This window comes from Microtus oregoni, unplaced genomic scaffold (genome assembly GCF_018167655.1).
Source record: "Microtus oregoni isolate MIOR12 unplaced genomic scaffold, Mior012 000007F_ref0000211, whole genome shotgun sequence".
Taxonomy (NCBI): domain Eukaryota; kingdom Metazoa; phylum Chordata; class Mammalia; order Rodentia; family Cricetidae; genus Microtus; species Microtus oregoni.
The window spans coordinates 54,340,779-54,368,719 of NW_024543066.1; the positions used below are offsets into that span (position 1 = coordinate 54,340,779).

The window sequence follows — 27,941 nt, forward strand, 5'->3', positions numbered from 1 at the left end:
AGCATCACGTGGCCACTAGCTGAACACAAAGTCCACATGCACTGTCTCAGCACTGCCCACAGTCCTGCTGAAAGTCAGGAAACAGTGTGTACAGCTGCCCCCCAGACCACCTACAAAATCCCACTGCAGACTTTCTGCCTGGGCATTTTTTACCCTCAGTCTTATGCAAACATAAAAAAAGAGACAAATTACCCACATCTCAGAAATTGGAATTTTATAAAAAGGCATTTTTCTTTTATATCCATAAAATGATATAATTTTTGCAATTATAGAAATGTCATAAATTATACAGAATGTTCCTTAATTACAGCTCAATGCACTCAATGCAACATGATACTTTCCTCCCTCCCTGAAAAAACGAGAGAGAACCAAAAGTAATAATATATATAGCTATCTATATATATATATATGTATTTATATAATATAGACAAACAAAATACAAAAAAAATTCATTTCCTCTTTGGTATAAAAATCAGACTTTCCCTTTAAGAGACACACAAACAGACATGATACTGGGCTTGTAAACTGTGTGGCCAAAAGGGATTTCCCCGTCAAGCCTTCCCCTTCCTTCTCCCCACCTAGGCGGCCCCTCCTCACTACAACCTCCCTCCAGCTCCTTTGGGCTCCTACAGGGAACATTTAGATTCCTGTCCACCCAGCTCCACACTGTTCCTCCCCCTTACTCTGCTGCTAGCAAATAAGGTCTCTTCCGGGAACCGACAAGGTAGCAACTGCTCAAGAAGGGCAGGGTCCTAGGTTCCTGGGACAAAGCAGCAGAGGCCAGCTTCCTTCTCAGTCCCACCTCAGGGTAGGCAGAAACAGCACCAGAGAGGAGAGGAAGGAGGGAAGTGGGAAGTGGCTAAGGAACTGGGGACTCGACCTGGACTCTGAAGACACTCCCGCCCCGTCTCCCTGCTTGCTCACTGAGAGCGAAGGGCCTGTCTGGGCTGCCACCCAGCACCAACAGGGTTTAGGTAATCCAAGAACTCACAAGTGCCCTGGGGAGGCAGGAACCAGGACACTCTTCCTTTCCATTCTCCCAACACCCTCTGCCTGACAGTTCTTCCCTACCTGGTAGCTCCTGTACCCATAAGGACAACGGTACCCTAAAGGTGACCCATAAGATGCAGCCCCTCCCAAGCCACTCCACCAGGTAGGGAATCCCAGTGTGCACCCGTCTCCTCTTCCCAGAAGAGTTGAGACACTAACCATAACATAAAGTCACATGAAGGCCTCCTCCACTTACCAAATAAAAAAGACAAAATCAAACAACACAAACACAAACCAAGAGGACACACGATGATGTGAGGGGCTTGGAGGCCCCAGCAGGTCTCTGGCTTCCCGGCATGATACATTCTTGTGTAATTCAGGAACAGGGCGCTAGGGCCCCTCTGGGGAGTAGGAGTAAAAAAATATGGAGATTATAGTCTCCCTGTGGACTCCAAGCAGGACAGGGGTGGACCCAATCTCATAGTTTTCATGGTTTTTGGTTCCACAGCTGGTCCCTCATTGTGGCCCCTGTCCAAGGCCCAAAGCCCTGGTCTGCCCCCGGGGCCCACTCCCTCCTCTTCCATAAACTGCTGAGATCTGCGGGGCAGTCCACCAGGCAGAGGAGGCAGGCTGCTGGGAGGGAGGACCAGCAGTTTCCCCGACGCTGGCCCGCGAGCTCTGGTTCCGGGCACAAGGGGTCCCAGTCCAGGTCTTTAGCCCTTGAAGGGCTTCTCAGCCCCTCCACTGGGGCTGTTGGCACCATCGCTCTTTTTCCTGCGCAGGCTCTCGATCCAGCTGGAGCTGGAGCGTGTGCTAAAGCTGGAGAGGGCCAGTGAGCTGAGCCGCATGTTCTTGCCAGACATAATGAGCTCCCCAAAACCTTCCTGGTGTGAGAAGGCATAGCCGGAGCGCCGGGAGCCCGTGCGGCCCACTCGCCGCATGCAACGGTGCTGAGCCTTCTGTTTCTTCCTTACCAGCTGGGTGTAGCGGACCTGAGGAGGGCACCGGGAAGGGGAATCCTTCAGTGTCTGCTCATAACAGCAGGGAGCGCCACGTACAGGGACCCAGAGTACCATGGCAGATCATCACAGGAACTTCCGTAGCCATGTGCAGCAAGAGCCCCCAGCGTCCCGCAGCCCAGACACAGCTCTAGAGCACCCAAGCAGGAGAGGCTTTTCCTGTCACATTGCAGCTGCCCCCCCAAGGTCTACGGCCAGCTTTGCCAGGCTTCTCACCGTGTCGGAGAGATCAGGCTTCAGACTAAGCCTGAGGAAACGGAAGGCAACCACAGGCATGATGCAGACAGCCGTGGTGAGCACGATGGTGAGCCACACGGTGGGCTGGGCCAGGGTGTTCTGGGCATTCCCTGGGGGACAGGAGTCACGAAGTTGACAGAGGAGATCTTCTCACTTCCCCCATTGCTATTTCTGATGGTTCCATGTCCTCAACCTCAAAGCCCAAGCCACCTTTGACTTTTCCTTTCTTTCTGGGCTTATCTCTAAATCTGTCTCTGGTCTCTAGCTCTCCCCCAAACACCAGCCCTGTTTCCTCAGCCACCTCAGTGAAGCTATCTCTAGGCTAGTAGGGCATAAGTAATAGATAGTCTCCTCCTTCACCTCAAATCTGCTCTGTGCCTTTTCCAGCTAGGGAAGTACTGCCACCCACCTGGGCTGAAACCACACAGCCCAGCTCATGCCTCTCTCGCTCTCACACTCACAATCTAACCTGCTGGCTTCATTTTCTAGATATCCAAAGAATTCCACAGTCACTGAATTCCAGGATCCCACCTGTCCCACTGAGATTGCTGGTAGAGGGCCTAACTGATCTTTTTCTCCTGTGCGCCGGCCTCTATGTTATTATCCAAATACGGTAAAGCAGTGACTGTAAAAATAGGACTTGGCCTGTGTAGCTCCTGCTCAAACCCTCCGACGGAACAAGGCCTTTGTGCACTTTAGGCAAGCATTCTGTTGAGTTCTATCCTCAAACCTAGACGCCTCTTTTCTATACACACACCCCTTTTTCCTTTTAGAGACAGGACTTTGTGTAATTCAGGCTATTCTGAAACTTGTTAAGTAGCAGAAAAGGGCCTTGAACTCCTGGCCCTCCAGCCTCCACCTCTTAGGGGCTGGAACTGGAGGCCTGTGCTAGCCTACATATTTCCTAAAGGGATCTTTTGGAAAGATCAAAACAAATAACAAAAAGAAAGTGGCCTTTGACGCTGTGGTCTCCTTGCTCTAAAGGAAATGAAGACTCAGGCAAGACAGAGCGAGGCACACTTGGAGCCTGCCATGCAGGGGCCTTTCCTTCTCCTGCTTCCCCTAGGTCAAGGACCCTGAACTCTCAGCTCACTAGCAGCGGTTTCCTCTACAGGGCTCTGCCCGGCCACCCCCACTGGCTCTCACTCTGCTAACCGCGAAGCCCGCCACACCTTCCTTGGGGGTCATAGTCAGGCAAGGGCTGCTCATCACTCTCACGGACATAGACACTCCTTGGTAGCAGGGCCTGGGTCAATTACTCTTGTAATACATTGTAGCTTGCAAGATACCTGGCATTAAAGTATAGTAAGTGCTGTCTACCCTGCTGTTCCCAGAACTGACTGAAGAGGATGCTCAGGTACTCACCCACGAACCGGAACTGGTTCGGAAACATGTCAAAGAGCCCATCGCTGTGCATGGCGAAGAGGATGGCAAAATAAACAGCGAGGCTGCCCCAGATGAAGAAGTGGTTGATGGCTGTCCAGTAGCCCGTGTCCAGTCCGATCTGCGGAAAGGAGCAGCGCAGGTAGGAGGACCTCCAACCCTACCCGTCAAGAACAGAGACGGAGTGCTGAGGGATGACCTCATACCTGCACACTGACCACAATGACCAGTGATGTGGCCACGGTGACTGCGAAAGACTGGTAGTCTGCCAGCTGGGTGCCATCGTCTCGTGTGGCCTCCGCAAACACCCCGTAGGGGATGAAGAACATGAGCACAGAGGTGTAGATGCCTTGGGCGATGCAGATGAAGAACTCTCGCTTGTTGAACAGGAGGTTCAACTGGCCTGGCTCGTACAGCTTCGGGTACTCCATGCTTCGCTGCTCAGGGACATCCTGTGAGGGATGCCACTGTGACGCTCTCCAGTCAAGGACAGATGCTAGCCCTGGCTCCCCCTTCCTAGTCTCTTAGATAACAGATTTAGGCTCAAGCCAGATTCTCCCTATCAGTGTTCGGCAACCCAGGAGAATTACAGGTTCTAGCCACAACGGAAAGAATCCGACGCCCTCCCCAAGTGGAAGTGTGCACTGGCAGTGGGCCACTGTACCACACCTCCCCTCCAGTCTGAACAGTGACGCCCCTGTACCTGGTCAAAGACCCCCATGGCCAGCACCGGGAGTGACGTGTACACGATGTTGTACAGGGTGATGAAATACTGGTCATACACAGTCTGGGAGAGAAGAGGGCAAGACAGTGGGTGACCAACCTCTAGGAATCAGGCACAGAAAGACAGCTCCACACCATCAAGCAGCCCTAACAACTTCCCCAGGTCCTAAGATCTCAACTCTCCCAATGAACATTGTTTTCTTAGGTTAGTTATTTAAGACAGGGTTCACCTTGACATGGAACTCACTATGTAGCCAAAAGTGACCTCATAAACTTTCAATCCTTCTGTCTCCACCTACTGAGTATTTGGATTGTAAGTGTGCACACCATGCCCAGATTCAGAATTCAAGGTCAACCAGTGCTACATAGTAAATAAGAGAGTCAGCCTGTGTTACATGAAACCATGACCCCCCCAAAAAAAGAAGAAAAGAAGGAAAAGAAAAACAGACATTTATTGACTGTATGTACTAACCGTGAGGTCAGTTAACAGGAGAGATGTAGTATCTGCTCCTAGGAGTTTATTTATTTATCATGTGTTTAAGAGAAATGGAAGTGCCTGTCTGGGAACACGGGTGCCACGGTAAGCGTGAAGATCAGAGCACAGCCGTGTGTCTCGGTCCTCAGCTTTCTGCCTTGTTTGAGACACAGTCTCTGCCACTGTGCAAGCCAAGTTAGCTGGCTCACAAGCTTCTAGAGATCCCATCACCTCCAGCTCCCACTTCCTATAGGCACAGTGACCTACGTTGCGGCTTCTACAGAGATTCTGGGGATCCGAACTCAAGCCTTCAAGACGGCACAAGCACTGGCCTCTCCCCAGCCTAGATATGCAGCAGAGAGTTCTAGAAACACTTTCTACCTGTGCTGAGAAGCCACAGAAGAAGCCAAACCAGAAGTGGACCATGGTGAATGCAAAATTCTTGTAGAAGAAATAGCAGAGGAATTTGCACATGCGCAGGTAGGACCAGCGCCCATGCACCAGCAGGAGGCGCTGCAGGAACTTGAACTGGGAAAAGGAATAATCTGAAGCCAGGACGGCCTGGATCCCTTCCTGCCCGCTGATGCCCACACCGATGTGAGCAGCTGCAGAGACAAAGATGACATGAAGAATGACCATAAACTTCAGATTCCACTAGTTACAGACCCCACCCCTCAGTCTTCCCTCCTAGCTATAGCCCTGCCCCTCACTGCTCCCAACTCTTTCTAAGGACACTGCAGCCCTCCTGCCAGCCCGTGCACCGCACAGCCCACACTCACTCTTAATCATGCTGACATCATTGGCCCCGTCCCCAATGGCAAGTGTCACAGCCTTCTTGTACTTCTTAACCAGCTCTACCACCTGTGCCTTCTGCAAGGGTGTCACCCGGCAGCAGATGACCGCTTTGCAGGCACATGCTGTCTCCAGAAATTCTAGCTCCATGTCAGCCTCCAAGGCGTGGGCCTGAAACACGGGGACACCTCAGCTCTTCTGGTCACTGATGATTCCACCCCCACCCCTCAAGTCAAGGGAAGCTGTGAGCAAGATAAGACTGCAAGACCATACTGAGGGAGGGCATAGCCAGTGTTGTCCTCTCTGAAGAGGGAACAGAGGAGTTGTGGGAAGCACTCAACAAGGTCTGAGCATTCTCCTGCTGACAGCCTGCTCCAAGCGAGAGATGGAAGTCTCACCAGGCTGTGCCCATTGATGACCAGGGCATACTCCCCAGCAACAGCCTCCAGGACAGAAGTGAGCTTTGAAGAAGAGAGTTTCCCCTGGTAGGTGAAGCCATTGCCCACAGTGTGGGATGAGTCCACCATCTTCTCCCGGGCTTTCCTGTGAAGGCAGGGATGAAACTGTGGGGGGCTCCAGGACAGTGGCAGAAAGGAAACTAAAGCCTGCCAGTCCCTGGGCACGTTCAGGGCATCTGTGTCCCCAGCCCCTTGTTTACCTGAGCTCCTCTCGCACCTCCAGAACAGTGTGGCCCGTGACTATGAACACCTCTGTCATGTCATCAGTCAGCATCTTACACGAGTAGCCAATGTTCACAGCTGTCTCTGCCAAGAGAAAACAAAGGTGCGCGGTCAGGTGACTACCAGGGACCGCATGCTTTCCCACCTGGGGGTCCAGCTCCACACAAGGGCACGACAGCACCACTGTGCCCATCTGCTACCAGTTCTCACCTTGCTTATCTCCAGTGAGCACCCAAATCTTAATGTTGGCCAGAGTCAGGAGGGCAATCGTCTCTGGAACTCCCTGCTGAAGCTTGTCTTCAATGGCCGTGGCACCCAGCAGCTGGAAATACCACAAGAGCTCCTGAGGAGAGCTGTGCCCCACACCGTCTCACCTCACCCTGCCTGTCCTGTTCATACCATCAGGTCACTCTCAACCTCTTCGTAGACGCTGGCCAACCTGTCCTCTCGGCTGTCGTGGGCCAGGCTGGCCTGGAGGCGTCTCCTGGCCCACCCCTCATAGTATTCTTCATCCAGGTCTTTGTAGGCCAGCAGCAGCGTCCTCAGTCCGTCCCCTGCATATTCCTAGACCAAGAGGTGGGGGAGTCAGATGAAAGGAATTCTAGAAAACACAGCAAAAGACCTGCAACTCAAACCGCAACAGACAGCTGAGATATCTTCAGTCGGATTTTAGACAATGTTTAACATGACTTTGTTATTTGTGTGCATGTGTAGAGGTCAAGGAAGGAAGCCATCTCCTCCCACCATATGGGTTCTGGGACCAGACTTGTGTCTAGGGTTGGCCACAAATGCCTCGATCTCATGAGCCATTTTAATGATCTTCCTGGTTGGTTTGTTGAGACAAAGTCTCAGGTAAGCCAGGCTAGCCCCAAACTCCTCATCCTGATTCTATGTGCCAAATACTGGAATCATAGGCATGATGCCAGTCCTGGAGACCTGGCTGATATTCTAGGATAGCCAGGACTGTTACACAGAGAAACCCTGTCTCAAAACAAACAAAAAGAAGGAGGAGAAGGAGAAAGAAGGGAAGGAGGAGGAAAAGGAAAAGAGAAAGAAAGAAGGAAGGAAGGAAGAAAGAAAAGAAGGAAGGAAGGAAGAAAAGAAGGAAGTAAGGAAGGACAGACGGACGAACATTGGGGGCTGCTGAGATGGCTCAGCAAATAAGGGTGCTTGCTATCAAGCTTGAAGATATGAGCTTAATCCCCAGAGTCCACATGGTAGAAAGAACCAATTCCTTCCAGTTGTTCTTTGACCTCCACATGTACACTGTGACATGAGCACATATATCAACTACAAAATATATACATTTTATATAAATACAAAATATATACGTGCACTAAACACGTGCATGTATGTATACACACACACATTTTTATTTTAAAAAGGACAACATGGGGTTGGATAGATAGTTAAGCAGTTAAGAGCACTTGTTGCTCTTTCAAAGGACCTGGGTTCAATTTCCAGCCCCCACATGGCAGCCTACAACTATCTGTTAACTCCAGTTCTGGGGGACCCAACACCCTCACACAGATAGGAATACACACACACACACACACACACACAAAAAAAAAAAAAAAAAAAAAAAAAAAACCAAACACCACGGCATATAAAATAAAAATAAATAAATCATTTTAAATAAATAAGGAGAGCATGCCCTGGCCACCTCCCAGTGCTGAGAACTGAGAAAGCGCAGGCCGTCACCTACATTCAGGTGGTCAGTGGTGCTGCTGAGCAGCTCCTGTGAACAGGGGCGGAGTCTGTCTAGCAGGATTGTGTCAGCCCCTTTGCAGTAGAGTCGGATCTTGCCCTCTGGATTCCGCACTGTGAAACACAAGGGAGAAGAGTGCCAAAAATTCAGACAAAATCCAAACTAAATGTATCATCACGAGCCCTCCAGCGCCTTCCCCACCCAGGCCTGCCTGCTTCCCCAAGTCTCCTCAGTTCCCTAGCACTGGCCTCACCTATGACTGACATCCGCTTGCGAATGTTGTTGAAGTCCAGTATGGCCAGCAGTTGGTAGGTGATGGCTGTACCGAGCTCATGGACAGTGATTGTTTTAGGGGTACGGGAACGGAACACAAAACCAAAGTTCCTAGCTGCGGTGACCAGAGCCCCCTCATCCGGGGACTGAGCTTTGTAGTACAGCTCTCCTGGTGGGGAAAAGGAGCATGTGCAGAAAGTGGCCACCGTCCAGCCACCTACCTTGCCCAGGAAGCCCACAGAGCAGCATGGCAGGAGCAGCAGCCCAGGAGCATGAATGGGCTGTGCCCGAGGCTGAGCCATCCCTCAGCTCACCTTCGTCCTTTTCTTCTGACATGACGGTGTGACACAGGGAAAGGAGACGGAAGAACTCATGCGTGTGTGGGTCCCCCATCTTGACAGCCTCCAAGAGGCTTGGGTCCCAAAACAAGAATGTTTTGTCAGCCAGAGGATTAAAGGAGAAGTCAACAGGCGCTGGTCTCTGGAACAGGCAGGAAGCCTCGTGAGCTGCCAGGAGACCCCCAGGAAGTCACTGTCCTACCTACCCACCTCTTGGCCAAAGAGCCAAGAGATCCCAGCTGCCTTGGACCTCCAAAGTCTAGCTGGCCTTTACTTTTATTTTTCCCTTTTCTTTGAAACAGGGTCTCATTATGGAGCCTGGGATAGCCTGGAATTCTCTATATAAGCCAGGCTGGCTTCAAACTTGTGGTCCTCCTACCTCAGCCTCGCGAGTGTTGAGATTATGGGTGTGCACCATGCCTCATCTAGCAATTCCCACCCTGCTTCCAGTTTTCCTCTTCATCAGCTTCCCCAGTGTCTTCCATTTCCTGTCCAGATAGCACACTGCTCCCGTCTATGCCTGTTACTGCTAGCCAGATGCCCAGACTGTATCTAACTCGCTGAAAGAATATTCAGAGACTGGATCTTACCTCTCCCAGTTCAGCTTTGTGTCCCAAGACATCAAACACGTCACCTGCACACGCCCAAAAGAAGGAAAAGCACATCAGCACTGGACGGCTCCAGAGCAGCACAGGAAAGCCTCGAGTGCAGACCCCATAGTCTGTAGGACCCTCAGGTCTACTCATCCTGTAGATGCCACCGCCCGCATCCTGCAAGTACCCTGGATCCCAGAATCCAGAAACCTGGCCACAAGGGTCGTAGGGCCCCCTGCTCACTATGCTCATCCCAGCCACCTCCCAGTAGCTCTCCCCACAAAGGCAGCTCCAACTCTCAACTCTCTACCTGACTCTACAACACTCCAGGTCTGTTGAGGTGCCTGGCACCTTCCAAGCCCAGAAAGCAGATAAAGCCTTATACCCTGGCAACAAGGTCTAGGTTAATACAAAAATCAGCTACTGCAGGGTCTCACAACTGCAAACACCCTGCCCCCCACCATCCCAGCAGCTCAGCCTCAAGGCCACTATGACAGGCCCATACCAGGAGGACTGCAGTTCCAGTCCAGAGATTCACAAGGGCCCCTTGCAGCAACAGTGGAGTCTGTATTCCTTTGGGCAGCCAAGGTAGGTCCACCCTGGCCAGGATGCCCAGAGGCCAGTGTCTTGGGGCTCATTTCAAATAACCAAGGCGTTCCCCTGGTGTAAGCCCCAACATTAGTGCAAGGGCTCAAAGAGAGGGCAAGAAAGGGATTCTTAGTGCAATCCCGGCACAGGGCACAGGTACACCCTTTCAAGGTCCCTTGTTCCCAAACACCAAAGACGTCAAACCCAGTGTCCAGAGTGATGGTGCCACTTTACCATAGCTGTGGCCATTGATGGAGCACTTGTTGAACACCATGATGTTCTGGGTGAGGGTGCCCGTCTTATCAGAGAAGATGTACTCCACCTGGCCCAGCTCTTCATTCAGAGTGGTGGTACGGGCCTCTGCAGGCGTCCGCTTCTTCATGCAGAACATCTTCTTGTCCCAGTTGATGAAGTAGCTGTGGCCCAAACGAATGACTTCCACACTGCATAGGGGACAGGAGGTGAGGCCTGGGAAGCAGGTAGGGAAGGAAATATCCCACTTACTGGGCCTTAGCTGCAGGCGCTGGCCTGGGAGGAAAAGGAATGAAGAAGACACCCGGGCAGGGAACCTGGATGGGAGGGGCAGGGAAGCCTGCAGGTGGAACTGACCATGGACCACAGACAAAGGAAATTTCCAACCCGACCCTCCTGATGCTCTCCACACAGAGAGGGGTACAGGCTCTGGGCAGGCAGGACAGACGGCACAGGCAGAGAAGAGGGACCGGACACAGGGCACTTGGCCAGTTCTTACCTCAGAACTAAACACAGAAACCATGCAGAGAAAAATAAGAGAAAGTGCAAGAGGGAAGGGAAAGAGAAGAGAGAGAGCGTGAGGGTGCCGTGCACGCACAGGGCCAGAGGCTCCCAGTCCCGTCATCCCTCACTGCCCAGCACAGGCAGGGCTCCACTGTCGCGCTGCAGAGCAGAGGCTAGAAATGTGGGCAGTGACTGCACGTCACAAGCGCGAGGGACTTTCAGCTAATCGTTACTTCTATGATCCGGGCTGTTCACATTCCCAGAAAAGAGCCCTGTGTTTGGTCCCAGGTGGCCAAGCAGTGGGCCACACATCTGGAACCTTCCTTCAACGTGACTGAGGCTCCTATCAGGATCCTGCTACTGGGCAGAAAAGTGAGATAAGTAGGAATGTGGTCAAGGCTGTCCCAGGCAGCTAGCCAACCCTACTTCCACCTCCCCCAAACCTGAATGCTGACAACTCAGGAAAAAACTTCCTCAGGCAGCTACCAAAAACAGGTTCAGCACGGCACAAAGTGGGAAAACAAAATGAGGGCCTAAGCAAAACATCTAAATACCAGCAAAGAAGCAAAGTGATCAAGACTGCGTTAGGGAAATAACCAATACTTGCAAAGGGATTTGGTGTTGTTGTGGTTGGTTTTGTTTTTTATATTTTTTGGGGGGAGTGCAATGGAGTGGGGGCAGGATCTCGTTCTGAAGCCAAGGCTGACCACAAACTTGTGGTAGTCCTCCTGCTTCACTTTCCCATGTGCTGTGAATCAGGCATGAGGCGCCAGGCCAGACTGACATAGTAACCTAACCTTTTATATCTATTTTCCAATCCAGTGTCTTCTACCAAAACACCCTTATGAAGAAAGAGACACAGGCATCATGTGGGAAACGAAAACAGACAGCATGTGAGGCCCTAGGTGACTGGGCAAGCCTGAGGACCCGTGGCTAAGTAGGCAGCAGTCAACCCAGACTCTCGGATGCCCTGCATCTTCTCACAGTTGGCATCACTAGGATTTGGGCTGGGGAGCAGAGCCGAGCAGTCTGGGCATTTTTGTTAAGTGAAATGAAAGCTAGGAAGAATTCTGAGCAACTGGATAAATACCTCCGTAAAAACGCATAGGCCAAGCCTGGTGTGGCATACAGACCTGCGCCACCAGCACTAGAGAGGCTGAGGCAGAAGAACTGCCAGCTCTAAACCAGCGTGGGATAGTAACTGATTTGAATACAAAAGATCACAGGCTCCCTTATCGCAAATGCAAGGCACTCCTCCACCACCACTGCCCTCTCCTTCCTCAGTCCTCACTGGCCTCTGCCTAACATTCTCCTTCCTTTTCACACTCCTCCTCCGCCACCGCCCTCTCCTTCCTCTGTCCTCACTGGCCTCCGCCTAACATTCTCTGTCCTTTTCACGTCCTACTCACACTGCTCACCACAGCCAGTCAGCGACTGCTAAAGCATTCCTGAAGACTTCGATCACAGCCTTCAGGTTTCCAAAACCCATTCCTAAAGGTCCCCAGACAAAGGTTGAAGACCCTTACCAATCAATTCAGTCGAAAGTTGTTTCCAGACCCCTCCCCTACAGCTCCTAACTGCTCCTAACATCCCAGCTTCTCGGATATATACCCTCGTTTCCAGACCTCTCCCCTACAGCTCCTAACACCCCAGCTTCTCGTCTGTACATCCTCGTTTCCAGCCTCTTCCCTCCTGCTCCCCAGCCTCCACCCACCCATCCCCCCCAACAGTCATCTCTGTGTCTGAGATGTATGCCTGACTGCTCAGAGCTATGTCTCCCTACCCTCAAGAACTGGTGCCTGCAGCTACCTCAGGTTCTAGTCCCGGGTGAGCCAACCTGCTACTCTGAGGGCAGAGAAGACCCACACAGCTTAGCAGCCCCAGCGACCCACAGAGGACTCATAGGCGAACAGCTTCTATTCTGTGACATGTTTAGGGCTTTCCTCCTCTATCATATTTAAGTATACAAGGGAAGGAAATCAATTTTTTGTTCATCTTTGTGCTTATTTCCCAGAATAGGCATGCAATAGCATGTGGTGCTGGATAAATCAATATAGTTTCTACCCCACTATAATCCAGAGCCAGGAAACTTTGAGAAAAAATAAACAAGTAACATTAAATGGCCACAGTATAGAAAGGACTCCATATTCCTTGTCAAGGATTTCATCTTCATGGAGAAGTTGGCAAGGAAGCCCTTGAGCTCCTGGAGAGAGCCACGGGCAGAGAACACATACCCGACATACAGAGAGACGGAAAGCCATGGGCAGAGAACACACACCTGACATACAGAGAGATGGAGAGCCACGGGGAGAGAATACACACCTGACATACAGAGAGATGGAGAGCCACGGGCAGAGAACACACACCTGACATACAGAGAGATGGAGAGCCACGGGCAGAGAACACACACCTGACATACAGAGAGATGGAGAGAGCCACGGGCAGAGAACACACACCTGACATACAGAGAGATGGAGAGAGCCACGGGCATAGAACACACACCTGACATACAGAGAGATGGAGAGAGCCACGGGCAGAGAACACACACCTGACATACAGAGAGATGGAGAGAGCCACGGGCATAGAACACACACCTGACATACAGAGAGATGGAGAGCCACGGGCAGAGAACACACACCTGACATAAGAGTGAGACGGGAAAGCCACGGGCATAGAACACACACCTGACATACAGAGAGATGGAGAGCCACGGGCAGAGAACACACACCTGACATAAGAGTGAGACGGGAAAGCCACGGGCAGAGAACACACACCTGACATACAGAGACGGAGAGCCACGGGCACCTGACATAGAGACGGGAGAGCCACGGGCAGAGAACACACACCTGACATAGAGTGAGATGGGCACAACGGTGTTGAGGATGATGATGTAGGACCAGAAGGAGAGGAAGCCAGAGAAGAAGGCACTGTCCACCGCCTCATCCCAGGGCAGGTAGACCTGGAAACGTGTTCCGACTTCGTGCTCCCAGATGGCATTGCCGATGGCCAGGATCACTCCCATGCAGACCAGAAACCCAAAAATCTGAGAAGGAATTAAAAGCACAGATAAGGCCAGGACTTAGAACTGGGGTAGCTACTTCTGACACATTAAAAATCTATGGCCTGTGCTAGCACACACAAGGCTAACAGCATACTCTACAGATTTATTGTATAGAATGCCCTTTTCCCTTCTTGGGAATTGAACCCAGAGCCTTGTGCATGCTTGCCAATCTACTACTAAGTTACATCCTAAAGCCTTTTCTCGTTTTTGCTTTGAGACAAGGTTGGCTTCAAATCTGTAGCAATTTGAGGCCCTCAAATTCTGAGATTTCGGGTGTACACCACCAGGCCTGGTTTAGGAAGATCGAGAGTTCAAGGGCAGCCTAGGCTACCAAGCAAGACTTTATCTGAGTTAGACAGAGACAGGGAGGGAACAATGGAGTCCACTGTCTGGTGTCCAACAAGTAATTCCAAAATTGCGCCTATGTTATGACTCTGAAAAGCAGGGATCATCCAGGTCAGCAGCCACCAGGGGGCGAGAAGAGGAATTAGCCAGACTTCAGCCTGGGTTTCTGGAAACCTTTAAAGCTAAGAGGGGCAATTCAACTGCTGTCCTTAGGTTTCCCAAAATGGCGTGCTGGAAGCAGGCAACTGGCAGGAGGGGCACAAAATGGGGAGGGAAAGCCCAAGAAGGAAACCCAATTCTGGACAGACAGGAGAGCCCAGGGACTACCAAAGCAAGCACAGAGACTTCCTCTTGGGAGCCTGCATTCTTAGAAGCCTGCTAACCATCTTCCCCATGGAAGTTTTCTTTTAACTCTGACTCCATCTCCATGAAGGCCTCCTTGTCCCCAGCAAGGGCTAAGAGGTCCCATGCGTATCCAGATGCCATCAACAGAGGGTGGCTTAGCTTAGCTCTCTTTAAGTGTTCCTAAGGCTTTTAAAACAACATCTTCCAAGTCTGAAAGGCATCTGAAACAAACACCACCCCTGAGAAGCCAAGCCTGGCTGCTGCCTAGAAAAAACCAAGGGGGCAGAAGGGGCTATGGGGAGAACCTCTGGGAAGCTCACCCAGAGGACCAGCGTGTTCATCAGGCGGTCGATACTCGTTCTCTTGAACTTTGTCCTGCCACTGTTCTGCATCAGCTTGGTGTCAGGGCCTTGGGAATAATGGGAAGTCAAATAAACACAGTGGCATGCGGAGCCATCGGAGCAGAAGCACTAGGTGGGAAGGGCAGTAGCTCCGTAGGAGCAACTCACATGTGCTACCAGCCACACCCCGAGGGACGCCAGGAGGCTCACCTGCAAAGATGACCAGCCCGAAGCACCACTCAGTGTTTCTCAGCACACAGCCACGCAGCAGCATATTCTGGTTGCTCAGGGGGAACTTGTTTTCCTTCCAGTACAGTGTTCCACTGAATTTGTCCAGCTTGTTGTTGGGAGGTTCACAGATTACTTCCCCTGGACACGAGACAAAAGTGCCACTACTCAGAGTCCAGTCATATGATAAGGGAACAGAAAAGGTAGTGAGGGGGCTGGGAGAGGCTTAAAGAACACTTCCTGTTCTTCCAGAGGACCCGAGTGTGTTTCCCAGCATCCTTGGGTACCTCATAACCGCCTATAAATCTAGATCCAGGGGATCTAATCCTCCCTCCAGCCTCTTTAGGCATCTGCACACCTGGCACACATGCGCACACACCCATACCATGCACACACACTCATGAATCTTAAGTAATACAATTGTGGGGCACACTTTTAATTCCAGCCCTGGGGAGACAGAGGCACGTGGATCTCTTGAGTTTGAGGATAACCTGATCTATATAGAATTCTAGGCCACAGGGCTCCATACTGAGACCTTCTCACACACAGAAAAAAGTTTTAATAGAAAAAATAGCTGTGTGTGTGTGTGTGTGTGTGTGTGTGTGTGTGTGGCCTTTAAAGACATGAGCTATTGACATACTGCTTGCAGGACTTACTTAACACCACATAAACCGGGTGAGGTAGTGCCTGCCTATAATCCAGAACTCTAGAGGGCGGGAAGGCAATCAGGAGTTCAAGGTTACCTCCACAACATAGGGAAAAAATAACAGGGTGGCATGAACTAACATTAAAAATATACATATTCATGCCAGGGACATAGCTCAGTGGAAGACCATTGCCTAGGTCCTGGGTTCATCCCTAGCAGCACAGAAAAAAATGTACATACACTTAGATCCCGAAATACCGTGTGTGTGTGTGTGTGTGTGTGTGATGTCGGCATGCGCCACCCACATGCACATGAAGCCAACATCCACACGGGGTCTCTTCCTCCACCACTCCCACTTTACTCCTTCCTATTCCACTTATTCATGTGTGTGTGTATATGTGTGGACAAGCATGTGTGGACACATGCGTACCACGGTGCACATGTGGAGGTCAGAGTCCACTGCAGGATTCAGTGCTTTCTTCCCAGAAATTCAACTCAAGTAGGTAAGCCTGGCAGCAAATCACCTACTGAGCCACCTCACCAGCCTCTACCCTGTTTTCTGGGGCAGAGTCTCTCCCTTACTGAACCTGGAGCTCACCGATTGGCCAGCCTAGATGTTCACAAACCCTAAGGAGCTCCTAGCGTGGGACTGCAGCTGTGCTGCTACACTTGGCTTTTAATGTGAGTACCAGGCATCTGAGCTCGGGGCCTCGGGCTTGTACAGTAAGGACTCCGACAACTATGCATTTCCTTGGCTCCCAAACCACAAAGCTGAGACTATTCCACATACAGAGCAGGTCACAACACTTTGTTCTTATCCTTAAGCATCATTGGAACAAAAGACTAAATGGCCAAACAGTGCCAATCTACGAGCACCACGTCACTCAAGAGGACAGGGAAGATTCCTTATGTGGTGGCCAGGCACGGTGGTGCAACAGCTACAGTGCCAGCATCCCGAGGGCAGAGGCAGGCGGATCTCTGAGTTCCAAGTCAGCCTGGTCTACATATGAAGGTCCAGGCCAACCAGGTCTTAGTGAGACTATTATATATCAAACACATGTATTTAACAAGCAAGCAGGCATGTTGTAGAGATTTTAGTAAGACCACAGTTCTTAGGGTTACACATGTAAGTAAACTGTCAGCTAACATGGCTATGAGGAGGCAGAGCTGGCGAGGAAGCGAGAACATGGACTTCTCGTACACAGGCTGACTGGTTACAACGAAGAAAAGCACTATTCTTGGCTGATAAGTAAAAGGAACGTGCTGAATTTCTCTCAGCACGCCATCAGTTACAAAGCTTACTTGAAATAATCATCAGTTCAAAAGTTCAGGGTACCACCTGGCATTCCAGACATGATCCTCTAGAAAACGTCCAGAGACTTGCGCCAACCAGAATCCAGAAGATACAATAATAGACTCCAACCCCAACCCACAGTCTCCTTCCAAAGTTGCTCCAGGACTGCTCACCATCAAACTTGGCCAGCTTACTGATGTCCCCCAGCTCTGAAGTGATTGGAATTGCCTGGCGCACTTTCATGTTGGTCTCTCTGGAAGAACAATAAATACCCTTGAGTCCTGGCCTCTCCCTCCCAGAAGCTGGAATCAATCCTTGGGCACCTGATCCTAAATGTCTCCGCCCAGAAAACTCGGATACATTCAGGGCCTCTCCTGCTCCTCAGTTTTCTAGTACAGAGCCCTGGCCTGGGATCTGCCTTCAAACAGTCATTTCCCCCTAAGGGCTCACGGAGAAAGGATGCTGACAGCAAGCATGCCACTCACCCGTCCAGTTCTGCCGTCTCTATGTAGCACAGCCCATGGGGCTCGCTGCTGGAGAGGAGAAGGAGGTCCGCCTACACAGAAAGCCTGATGAGAACTCACACACGCAAACCTCTGCCCTCTGTGGGCTCTTAGCGGCAATCACCCCAGTGTCTCTCATTGTATACAATCCTGTTTGGTCTGAAATTCATTATGCAGACCAGGCTGGCCTTGTCTCTGCCTTTGCCTCTGCCCTGGGATTAAAGGCCCATGCCCATTGTGACTGGCATAGAGGTATATCCTTTTGTTTTTAATTCAAAAAGCATGAAAAACTAATCTGAGCATGTTAACATGGCCCAGAAGCCACCATCTGGAAAATCTCTTTCCATGAATGTTAAGAAAACCAGGAAGGACAAACAACCAAAGAGGACAAACAACCCTGCAGACTGAAAAGGCACCCGGGCTCTTACCGCCACGAACTGGTTATTCTCTAGCTTGATAATGTCACCAACACAGACATTCATCCATTGCTCTCGCTGGAGGCTACAGCAAAGAGAAGACAGCAGAGGCCATCAGTCACTACCAAGGTTTCCATGGAAACCTCCTTCCTCCCCGGAGCCCTGGGCGCCAACAGCCACTCACACGCCATTGATCAGCACCTGAGAATCCCGGTTATTCACCTGGTTATCACTCTTGTGGCGGAACTGGAAGAGAACTGAGAAAAGTGAGACACCTTCCCTCTCCCCCCACCTGGAACTAGATCAGAGGAGCTCAGAGCATCCTGGGAACTCTCCCTAAAGGCAGCTGGGGTGGGGGTGACAACTCACGTAGTCATCAGTGGCATCTTTAACAGCTGTAATGGTGAGGACGAGAACCAAAGGCACAATGGTGGTGAACCAGGACAGGGACGAGATCTGGGGGATCAACTGAAAAGAGAGGCGCGCTGTGTTGAAGTCCCAGTCCAGGGATTCTTCCCCTGATCCCACCTCTTCTTTGGCTTAACTCAGTTTTGTGAGTGACAGAAGATGTAAGACAGGTCACTTACCTGCAGAATGAGAAGGAACAGGAAGTAGGTGTTGGCAACCTCCTGGAACTGCTCAAAGAGGTTGACAGGCAGGAAGGTGAGGATGTTGTACTTGGAGGTCTTGATGCAGTTACTCTATGGCAGTAGAAGGGGAGAAAATGAGGGGGGCACCCTTCATCCCAACCTAGTCAGGCTGGGGCTGCCTCTTCCTTCTTTGTACTTCCCAAACCTTCTGCACACACTCCCCTGCCAACACCCCAGGTGTGGCACAGGGAAGAGGAGGAGGAAAGGAAAAGTCTCTCCAAGGCCAATGTATTTTGCTTCAGCGAGAGCTGGAAACTTTAGCCCAGCAGATGGAAATTGGCCAAAGCTGTTTCCCTGCCTCGCCCAAGTCCCCTTCCCTCGGCCTCAGCTCCCGATACTCTTCTTGCCCAGCTCTGAAAGAGGGAGCGCTTACCGCATACTGGAACTTCTCATTGTATTCTCGGTCATTAGCCCGCGCCCTCCGCTCTTCTTCTGCAACAGAACAAGGCTGCGGTCAGAACGATGTAAGGCCGTCTCAACCTTTGTGAGGGTTCCACTGAGCGACGCTTCTCTCCCCAGAATACAGCTTTGGTATCACTAGACTCTTTGCTCTAGTCCACAGTTTTGTCAACAGCTGCATGCTGCTCCCCCACTTCCCCTCTAGAGACAAAGTCTCACTGTGGCATGAGGCTGGCCGCGGTCCTCCTCAGCCATCCTTGTGCTACTATCACAGTGCCGGACAAGTCTCTGTTCCTGCCAACTGCCAAAACCTTCCACTCAGTCGAGTAGTGTGTGTGTGTACACCCCCCCCCCCCCCCCCCCCCCCCCCGCCACGCATGCCCAGGTCCCTCTGCTCTTGTTTATAACACATCCATCATCATGGTCAAGGTGTGGGCTGAGGGGCGAAGTTCCCTCCCATGTGGAGACTACTGCAAACCTGCTCCTGGCACTGTCCTCACCCGAAGCAGGGGAGGAGCACGGTGGGTGGGGCCAAGACAGAGGGTCACAGTGCCCTGGAACTGCTCTGCGGCAGCATCCCAGGCCCACGTGCATTTTATCTAAAGGAGCCTCCGGTCACATGTCACCGTGAGCAGTTTCTGACTGGTGGACAATGACATCATCTATTGCAAAGCGCATCTTCAAGTGTGGGGGTGTGTGTGTCAGAGATGTGGGTCATGCGGACTGAGCAGAACAGAGGAGAGGCAACTGCAATCTTTCTCAACCATTTTCAGATATTTTTCTTAAAAGGAAATGTCACTGTTACCGACCCTTATTTAGTTACACCTAACGGAAACCCTGAAGACCCAGGCTGCGGGTGCCAATTTCAGTGCCAAGAATAAGAGATGTCCTATGTGGGGTTCCCTCCTCAGACCTAAAAGGGAGTAGTAAGCCTGCCACCCTGTATCTATCTGACCGAGAATCCAAGGTAATATTCCAGACCTCTTCCCCCAACAAGCACAATGCAACAGCAAACCCCAGGCCACAGAATCACCAGACAAACTAGCCATTTGAAAACCAGAAACTTCTCTCAGAGGGTCCCCTTTCTACTGAGACTCTAATCGCCAAGGGCCATGCAAAGGAAGAAGGAGGATCCCAAAGGGCCAACGGAGGAAGGGAGGTGGAGGACAAGGGAATGCGGAGGTCAGAGGAGGGAAATCACAGATGTGAGAGCTGCCAGACACTGCCTCCCTTTACCTGTCCCCCAAGAGGGCTTCTTCTGACTCCAAGATGGAGGCGCCCCGGTCCGGGCCCACTTCTCAGGCATCTCCTTGGGGACCGTCATGATCCCGTTTTAAGAAGGTGCACTGTCTGTCGTTGGCCTCAGCGGCGCTTATGGGGCATAGGCGGTCCCCCGGGGAGGCGCAAGAGCTGCGGCCACGCAGAGGGGAGCCCCAGCCGCTGGGCGCGCATGCCACCCGCAGCAGCCCAAACCATCCTCGCGGCCACCTGCGCCTGGGACCACCAGCTCTGCAGGAGCTCCACTCCCGAATCCCAGGACAGAGGCGGGAGGTGGAGCTTTGGGTGGCCGGAATGGTGCCCACGCCCCAGGCTCCGCCCCACCTGCTCCCACTGCAGAGCTGAAGTCTGCCAGTGCCGCGTAGGCGAAAGCCAGTGCGCGGCCCCGCCCCCTCCCCCAGCCAATGCGAGAGAGAGAACCGCCCGCGTTGTCCAGGGCAACGGCTTTCATCCCACACCCCCCTCCTTCCGCGGGAAACTGAGGAGGACTCCGGTGGGTAGGCAAAGGAGGCCAGAGCCCAAGAGCCCAGACCAAAGAGTAGAATCTGCAGGTGCTTCTCACTCACGGCTGAGTTCCAGCCAAGGATGAAAGGAGGAATTCGGTTTCTCAGGCTACCGCCCCCCATACCTGGCAGCCTTAACCGCGCCCCCCTTCAGAACCTTACTAGCAATCCCTCTTCCCTTGGCTCCCTAAGTCATAATGACAGCCACTTTGATCATGGTCCCAGAGACCCACTCCTTGCTGCTCTTACCTGGGGGGCGCTTTTTTGCACACAGTGCCATCTCACCCAGCAAGGTTCCAGCAATCCCATGGGAGACCCTGCAAGAAAGCAACAGACACACGTGGTCGAGAATTCTGCATTCCCTTCTGGAATTTATTCTAGCTATGGCCCTGCCATCCCCCACAGCCTCCAACCCCACTAAAACTCCCCTCTTCCTGCTGATATGGATACCTGAGTGTGTGTGTGTGGGGGGGGGGGGTATTCTTCCCTCTGTCCTGGATAACATGAGGAAACTCAGAATTAATAGAAACCAAACCTACAGAGAGGGGCCTAGAAGAGACCAGATACTGACAAGAGCCGCGCAGCCCCCAAGGTATCCCCTCAGGAACAATGGATGTCCCCTGTGCCCTCCTGGTCAAGATGAATATGGCCTGTACTAGAAAACAGAATTGTCCCAGCAGGTTGGGTGGAGATAACACGAGCCAGGAAACACCTGGCAGAGCATCAGGAAACAGGGTGGGCACGTCCCACCCTTCTAGAAAGTTCATAATTTCCCCGCCCCCACTCTCATTACTGGGACTCCCATTAGCACCTCCTCCCCAGGGGGGTTCGTATCAGAGGCATGGCCACCACTTCCTGCAGACAGTCCCCAAACCACTTCCTAGCGATTGGGACCATCAGAGAGGTCTTCCCAAGCCTGCTGAAGAGTCCACTTTCTCTCCCACCCCAGGTCTAGTCCAGCCAGTATGACACTGGATACAGCTCAAGAGGCCTCTGTTTCCTTTCCACCCTTTCTCCTAAAAAGGTGCAAGTCCTGGCCAAGGAAACCCTTCCTTTAGATGGAAAACCTTCCCCCTCCTTTCAGCCCCACGAGCTACTAATTGCCTGTCTGCCCAATCTCTGTAATTACTGACTCTGGTCCCAGCCCAGTCACCCACACCAATTCTCACTTCACTAACACACACTCCCTCCTTGACCTCAGAGCAGACAATCCCGAGAGGCATACGTCCTTTTCACTCCTAACTCTCCACGACCGTGGCAAGCAACGGTGCTGTCCCCTTGGCTCGGGAAGGAAACCTCAATCGCATTTTGGTGATGCCAAGGCCTCTTCCAGGGCCCCAGCCAGGGTCTCCACCCAATCGAGACATGAGTCATGGGAGGGTGGGGAGCGAAGCCAGAGGTTAAAGGAGAGGATGCAGGGTGGGCATTACTGGCTCCTACCTAGCCCCACCCCGGTGGGAGGCTACCAAGCGTCGTTAGCCCTAAGATCTGAGTCTTCTTCCTTTGGAAGAGTTAACAGTAGAACTAGCTGACCATCAAGAGTCAAGACTGAACACGGTCAGGAAAGATCTTTTACCTCTAAGACCCTGGGGAGACTGACTGAAAACAAGTTTGGCCCCAATCCTCGAAGCGGACAAACACAGTAACAGAAATCACTGGCAACAGGGTCTCCCTCTCAGGATATCCTGGGTTTTCTAAACCGGGTAGGCCCATCAGCCACGTCGCCTTGCCCCGTCACCCTACCCCAGCCCCCTCTGCAGCCACATCTGGGATAAAAATAGCCATCCCTGAGAAGGAGGCAACGCTCCACTAAGGAAAAGGGCTCCTCCTCTGAGTCTGGCCTCAGCTCCTTCCCAACCAAGAGTCTCTCCCGAGGAAGAGGTCGGCGAGGCAGGAGAAAACAAGAACGCCAGGGGCCACTTTCCTTCGCTGCCAAGGACAATATCCAGGACCCACTGCCCAGCTCTGAGCTGCCAACGCGAACACCCCTGGCACCCTTGGTTTTCCTGGGGCACAGAGCCCTCCACCTTCGCGGGACAAATCCGATCGTCCCCAAACTCCCTTTCCAGGCACCTAAAGGCTGGGACCAGGGTAACTCCTCGCACCCCAACTCTCGGCGCGCCCCATCTTCCCAGGGTGCGCACAGCGACTGGCTCTCTCCATCCTGGGGAAGCCTTCGCCCCAGCCTCCCCCAGTGGCCCCGTGGCCCTCCGGGTCCACACCCCCGGCCCGCGGCGGGCGCCTCACCTCAGCGCGCGGCGCTCGGCGCTCCGCCCGGCGGCCCCGTCCAGCCCATGCCGGGGGCTGGGGCGGGGGCGCTCGGCTCCGCTGCCCGCAGGCTCCCGCCCCCCAGCGGCGGCCCGGCTTCTCCCCACCCGGGCCCCGGCCCGCTACTTTGTGTCAGTTTCGGCCGCGGGGCGGAAGTGACGGCGGCGGCCGCGGGCGGGGGGCGGGAGGGGCTTTGGGGAGTGAGGGGCGCGGCGTGCGCCATTTTGGTGCTGAGGGGAGGGTCCCACGCTCCAGCCTCGGACACGCAGGCCTTCGGCGAGGTTGGAGAGCGCCGGGATGCTGTTTCTTTATTTTGGAAGCCTGAGACCGAGAGAATGCTGCTGTCTCAGCCAGAGAACATCTGCGGGGAGGAGCCTGACGTGGGAGAGGCAGTGAAGGAGCCCCTTAGCGCGCTTCCCTCCTCGCCCTGGCTCGTCTCCTGGCCTTTCACCTCCTTAAGTGGCACAGCCCCGCATTGCCTGGGTGTTGCTTTGTGCCTCAGTTTCTCTGCCTGGTTGTCAGTCGCTGGGAAGATGGCTCTGCCCTTACCACGCCCCTTGGGTGATGCGCGCGAGCACACCTTTCTAAGAACAGTCTCTCTGTCTGCCTGTCTGTCTCTCTATGTGTCTCTGTCTCTCTCTCTCTCTCTCTCTCTCTCTCTCTCTCTCTCTCTCTCTCTCACACACACACACACACACACACACACACCTCTAAGAACCGTCTTGCGGTCTTTGGAGTACAGGGGAGGCGCCCTTGTCTGGACTGGCAGCTAGAAGACAGACAGACAGCTCCGAGGAAGAGTACTTGCCCAGGCCTTGAATTCAATCCCTAGTACCGCAGAACTTTAAGTGGTTTTGGTGTGTTTTTGTGTTGTTGTTATTTGTTATTTTGAGACGGGGTCCCACTCTGTATCTCTGCCCGGCCTGGACATCTCAGAGATCCGAGTGCTCCACCACTCCCGACTAGTGCTTAAATTGCTCTTGTTGAGTTTGTTTTTTTGTTTGATTTAAAAAAAAAAAATCATTCTTGTCGGGTCACACGCAGTACTCTTACAGTGGAGTGTGAAGTCAAGGCCAGTATGATCTACATAGAAAGTTACAGCGTTTCATAGGGAGACTTGTCTTAAACGGAAAAAGGCCGGGGGTGGGGGTGAGGGAGCTGGGAGTCAGAGCGCTGGAAAACAAGCTTCTCTCTCGAAGCCCCTGGGCCCTACCCCTCAAAGGATGGTAGTACCCCCCCCACACACACACACACAAAAGATTCTAGAAGCCAGCACACCCACCCCCTGATGTGACACACCCCCTGACGGCCACTTAGGGAACTGTGTGCCTAGAGGCCATCAGGGTGCAAAGACCAGCTTGAAAACGGAGCAGCAGATCAAGTCTTCTGGTTCTCCCCAGTCTAAGCGTCTCGGAATCTGGCATAGTAACACAGAGAACATCTGTCTCACAAGCAGCCAGCTCGTGGTGCTCTTACACTCCAGCTGAGCCAGAGTTCCCGAGACTGAAGCCCTGAGCTGAGCCGCTGCCACCTTTGGAACGGGCTCTGGATCCTCAGGGTGGTGCAGAGCCACCGGGAGCTGGTATGTGGCTGTGCCGAGGGTGGCCCCCATCATAGGAGCCACCACAGGTACCCACCACCAGCCATTACCAGCACTGCAATGGGAGGACAATCGGACAAACAGGAGATGTCAGAGGTGTTTCTCTCTGACACACCTCCCCTATGAGCTGGGAATAGTAAGGCAGGTCCCACAGTGAGCATGGGGTCACCTCACCTTCATTAATGGAAAGCACTTAGGAGGGAACCCCCAGCAGAGCTTTGTCCAGCCTCTAGGGGAACTAGCTGAATAGACTTGTTTTCTGGATGGGTCACTAAAGCCCCAAGAACTAGTATGACATGCCAAGGTCACCTCTCAATCCGCTATCCCCATGGAAAGGGTTGGGGAGCAGGAGAGCCATGAAGGAAGGGAGACTTTGCCAGTTGAAGGAACACTAGTTGAAGAGAACTTGGACTGGGCATGGTGGCACATGCCTTTAGTCTCAGCATGTGGGAGGCAGGAGGATCTCTGAGGGAGGCCAGCCTGGTACATAGTGAGACCCTGTTTCAAAACGGGGGGAGGGGGGTAGAGAAGCCCAGACAAAGCTATTAACACAGGTGAATGGAGGACTGTACCAAGGGAGACTATCCCCTACCTGAAGACTTCAGGGCCCCAGCCAGCCAAGTAGGTGAAGAGCCCTGGGCCCAGGTCCCGGGCAGGGTTGAGTGGAGAGCCACAGTTAGAACCCATGGCTAGTCCGATGACAAGGACCAGCAGTCCCACCACCATGGGCTCCAGACCTGCAGGCACTCCTTTATTGCGCCTGTCTAGGATGGCGAACAGCCCCACAATCAGCATCCAGGTGCCCAGAACCTTGTGATGGTGGTAGGAGGAAATCCATCAATGGCCAGGCAGGTGCTTCACCTGCCCGCCCTCCCTCCCTCCCTCCTCCCTCCCTCCCCCCTCCCACTCTTCATGCCACTGCCTCCGTGCTGTCTGCCCAACAGAAGCTAGGGATACCAAGGTAGAACTAACCTTATAATGGGCTGGAGTCCCAGAAAACAAGGCAAAGGTTGGGACTCAGTGCCCCAGGCCCTTCCCTCCACACTCACCTGATCCAAGAAGCCATTGTTCAGGGACAGATAGGGGGAAGGATAGGTGGCAAAAATGGAGGCTGTCTCTTTGGGACCAGTCACTGTCAGGTTCCCACCTGTGTAGTGCTGGAGGGCATCTTCAGGAGAGAGGGGGAGAGGGAGAGAGAGAAAGAGACTCAAGAGTTTCTGTCTGTGTTTATCCCTAACCACTGCGAGGCAGCCCTGCCCACAGCAACTGCCCTGGCAGTGTTCCTCTGTTACCGTGGTAGAGAATGTAGGTCGCTCCTGAGGCACAGAAAGCAGACAACAGTTGCACAAAGCAGTAGATGGGGAGCTTGGCCCAGGGCATGCGTCCTACCAAGCACATGGCCAGAGAGAAGGCTGGGTTTAGGTGGGCTCCTTTGCAATGGGAAGAGACAGGATTAGGTACCACTGCCAACCCTCTTACAGCCGCAGGCTTTCCCCTGCAATGCTCATCTCCATCATTCAGTTTAAACAATTAGTTCTCAAAAAGATAATGATTCGGGGACTGGAGGGATGGCTCAGTGACTGAGAGCACTGGTTGCTCGTGAAAAGGACCTTGGGTTATCAGCACACATGTGGCAGCTCCAGACGATCTGTAACTCCAGTCCCAGGGGATCCCATGCTCTCTTCAGGCACCTCATGCCCTTGCACAGACGTGCATACATTTCTCTAGGTGACCCCGGGTTCTGAACCTGAGCAGACCTCCTGGTTCCCCTGCAGCACACTGTGTCTCGGGGCCAGGGCCAGGCGTGCTAACAGGGTATGTACTGAGACAAGCTGCTGAGGTCCTGAGCAGAGATGAAGGCTTCAGGCATGAGACACAAACTACCAGTGATTATCCTCAGGGCTCTGCTATAGATTTCCACCTAAGCCAGGTAGGAGGCTGCTGTAAGGAGTCTTAGTTGGGATTTCTGTTGTTATGACCAAACACCATAACCAAAGCAACTTGGGGAGGAAAGGGTTTGGCTCACATCACGCTTCATTCACTACCAAAGGAAGTCAGAACAGGAACTCAGGCAAGGCGGGAAGCTGGAGGCAGCGCTGATGCGGAGGCCATGGAGGGGTGTACTGATTACTGGTTTGCTCCCCATGGCTTGCTCAGCCTGCTTATAGAACCCAGGACCACCAGTCCAGGGATGGTTCATCCACGATGGACTGGGCCCTCCCTCATCATCAGTAATTAAGAAAATGCCTTACAGCTAGATCTTATGGAAGTGTTGTCTCAACAAATTTCCTCCTTTCAGATAACCCTAGATTGTGTCAAGTTAACAGAAGACCTGGTGGGAAGTTAGCTGGAAGGAGAGGAACTTGATGAGGTCCAAGGCATATCTCAGTCCCGGGCACTGGCCAAGCTCAGGGAGGTAATGCCCATGCCCTGAGTCATCAAAAGTACCTGCCTTTCCCACCACTCATTCCCACATTCAGGCCCCACCCTACTCACCTGAGACATTGCCTGCCATGTAGATAGCTATTGTAACAGCCAGAGAGCTGGCCAGAAGCATTGTAAGGAAGTTGCCTTTGTCTTCTTCACTGGTGACAGACTGGGCCACAGAACCCTGAGTGAGGAGCTGGTGGAGAGAGAGGCGATGGGGGAAGGGAGCACCCAGGAGACCAAGTGGGGAGAGAGAGAGAGAGAGAGAGAGAGAGAGAGCACAGCTGCAGGGAACCACCAGGAAAAGTGAACAAATTTGAGAGACTCAGAAAGAAGGAAATAGGAGAATTGGAGAAAAGTGAGGGATGAGAGGAGGAAAATCAAAAGGGAGAAGGAGCAGCCGTGTGTGTGTGTGTGTGTGTGTGTGTGTGTGTGTGTGTGTGTGGTGGTGGTGGTAGTGGTGGTGCCACGCCCTGTCTCGGCACTCACAGGAGGGTCTGCAAGTTCCACACCAGCCAAGGTTACATAGTAAGAAAATAGGTAATTTCTTTTTTCTTTAGGAGACAGCATGAACAGAGTTACCACTATTACAAATTACAGAGTTGAGTTGTTGAGTTTCCCACATTTTGGGACATCTCAGGGTTTAGCACATCCGGGGTGCCTTGCCCTGAGAAAATCACCTTCGTGGTCATGGCCTTTCCTCTGCCAGGTAAGTATAGAAATAAGAAAACTTTCAAAAGAGTGAAAATAGGCTACGCTGGGAGGTTTGTGAAGGACCCAGCCTAGGATACAGAGCAAGACCTTAAAAACAAGATGAGGGAGTAAAAGAGAAAAGAAGAGATTGAGAGAAGGAAAAGAGAAGAAACTGGGGCGAAAGGAAGTGAGTGGGTTACCAGGGGAAAATGACACCAAGAAGAGCTAGAAACCCTGACCCTCACTTCCCGCAGTTACCCCACTTACCAGCAGCACAAATACACCCAGAAACTCTGCGAGGCACTGTCGGAACTCGAGGCTCCGGATCTGGAGGTGGGTCCTGATTTCACTCAGAGCGCGAGCCATGGTGGGCCCCTGTCTCTGTTCAC

General features: G+C 52.6%; 2 protein-coding genes and 1 non-coding gene across 5 annotated transcripts; all 3 read right to left on the reverse strand.

The window, feature by feature from the left end:
* Positions 1 to 213: 213 nt before the first annotated feature.
* Atp8b2 (ATPase phospholipid transporting 8B2) lies at positions 214 to 22,942 on the reverse strand. 3 transcript variants are annotated; one of them, XM_041656141.1, is made up of 28 exons: positions 22,812 to 22,942; positions 20,814 to 20,881; positions 18,758 to 18,816; positions 18,322 to 18,435; positions 18,104 to 18,202; positions 17,919 to 17,980; positions 17,747 to 17,819; positions 17,301 to 17,371; positions 16,989 to 17,068; positions 14,858 to 15,016; positions 14,627 to 14,715; positions 13,402 to 13,598; positions 10,034 to 10,242; positions 9,209 to 9,252; positions 8,595 to 8,760; positions 8,261 to 8,449; positions 8,005 to 8,120; positions 6,699 to 6,863; positions 6,510 to 6,621; positions 6,278 to 6,383; positions 6,018 to 6,162; positions 5,607 to 5,790; positions 5,209 to 5,432; positions 4,333 to 4,416; positions 3,836 to 4,081; positions 3,612 to 3,750; positions 2,226 to 2,356; positions 214 to 1,982 (listed from the first exon to the last, which is right to left on the reverse strand). In XM_041656141.1, exons 2-28 carry the CDS (start codon positions 20,842 to 20,844, stop codon positions 1,704 to 1,706), a joined length of 3,573 nt encoding a protein of 1,190 aa, XP_041512075.1. In that variant the 5' UTR covers positions 20,845 to 20,881; positions 22,812 to 22,942; the 3' UTR covers positions 214 to 1,703. The 3 variants fall into 3 exon arrangements, with proteins under 3 accessions (XP_041512075.1, XP_041512074.1, XP_041512076.1); XM_041656140.1 differs by lacking the exons at positions 20,814 to 20,881; positions 22,812 to 22,942 and adding an exon at positions 20,020 to 20,352; XM_041656142.1 differs by lacking the exons at positions 18,758 to 18,816; positions 20,814 to 20,881; positions 22,812 to 22,942 and having other exon boundaries at positions 17,957 to 17,980.
* On the reverse strand, positions 22,813 to 27,918 carry Aqp10 (aquaporin 10). The gene is made up of 7 exons (XM_041655146.1): positions 27,820 to 27,918; positions 26,929 to 27,055; positions 25,725 to 25,862; positions 25,482 to 25,600; positions 25,025 to 25,242; positions 24,309 to 24,487; positions 22,813 to 23,153 (listed from the first exon to the last, which is right to left on the reverse strand). Exons 1-7 carry the CDS (start codon positions 27,916 to 27,918, stop codon positions 22,813 to 22,815), a joined length of 1,221 nt encoding a protein of 406 aa, XP_041511080.1.
* Positions 27,417 to 27,576, reverse strand: LOC121451171. Its single transcript, XR_005974699.1, has one exon. It is a non-coding gene; the product is annotated as a U1 spliceosomal RNA (small nuclear RNA).
* Positions 27,919 to 27,941: the final 23 nt, after the last annotated feature.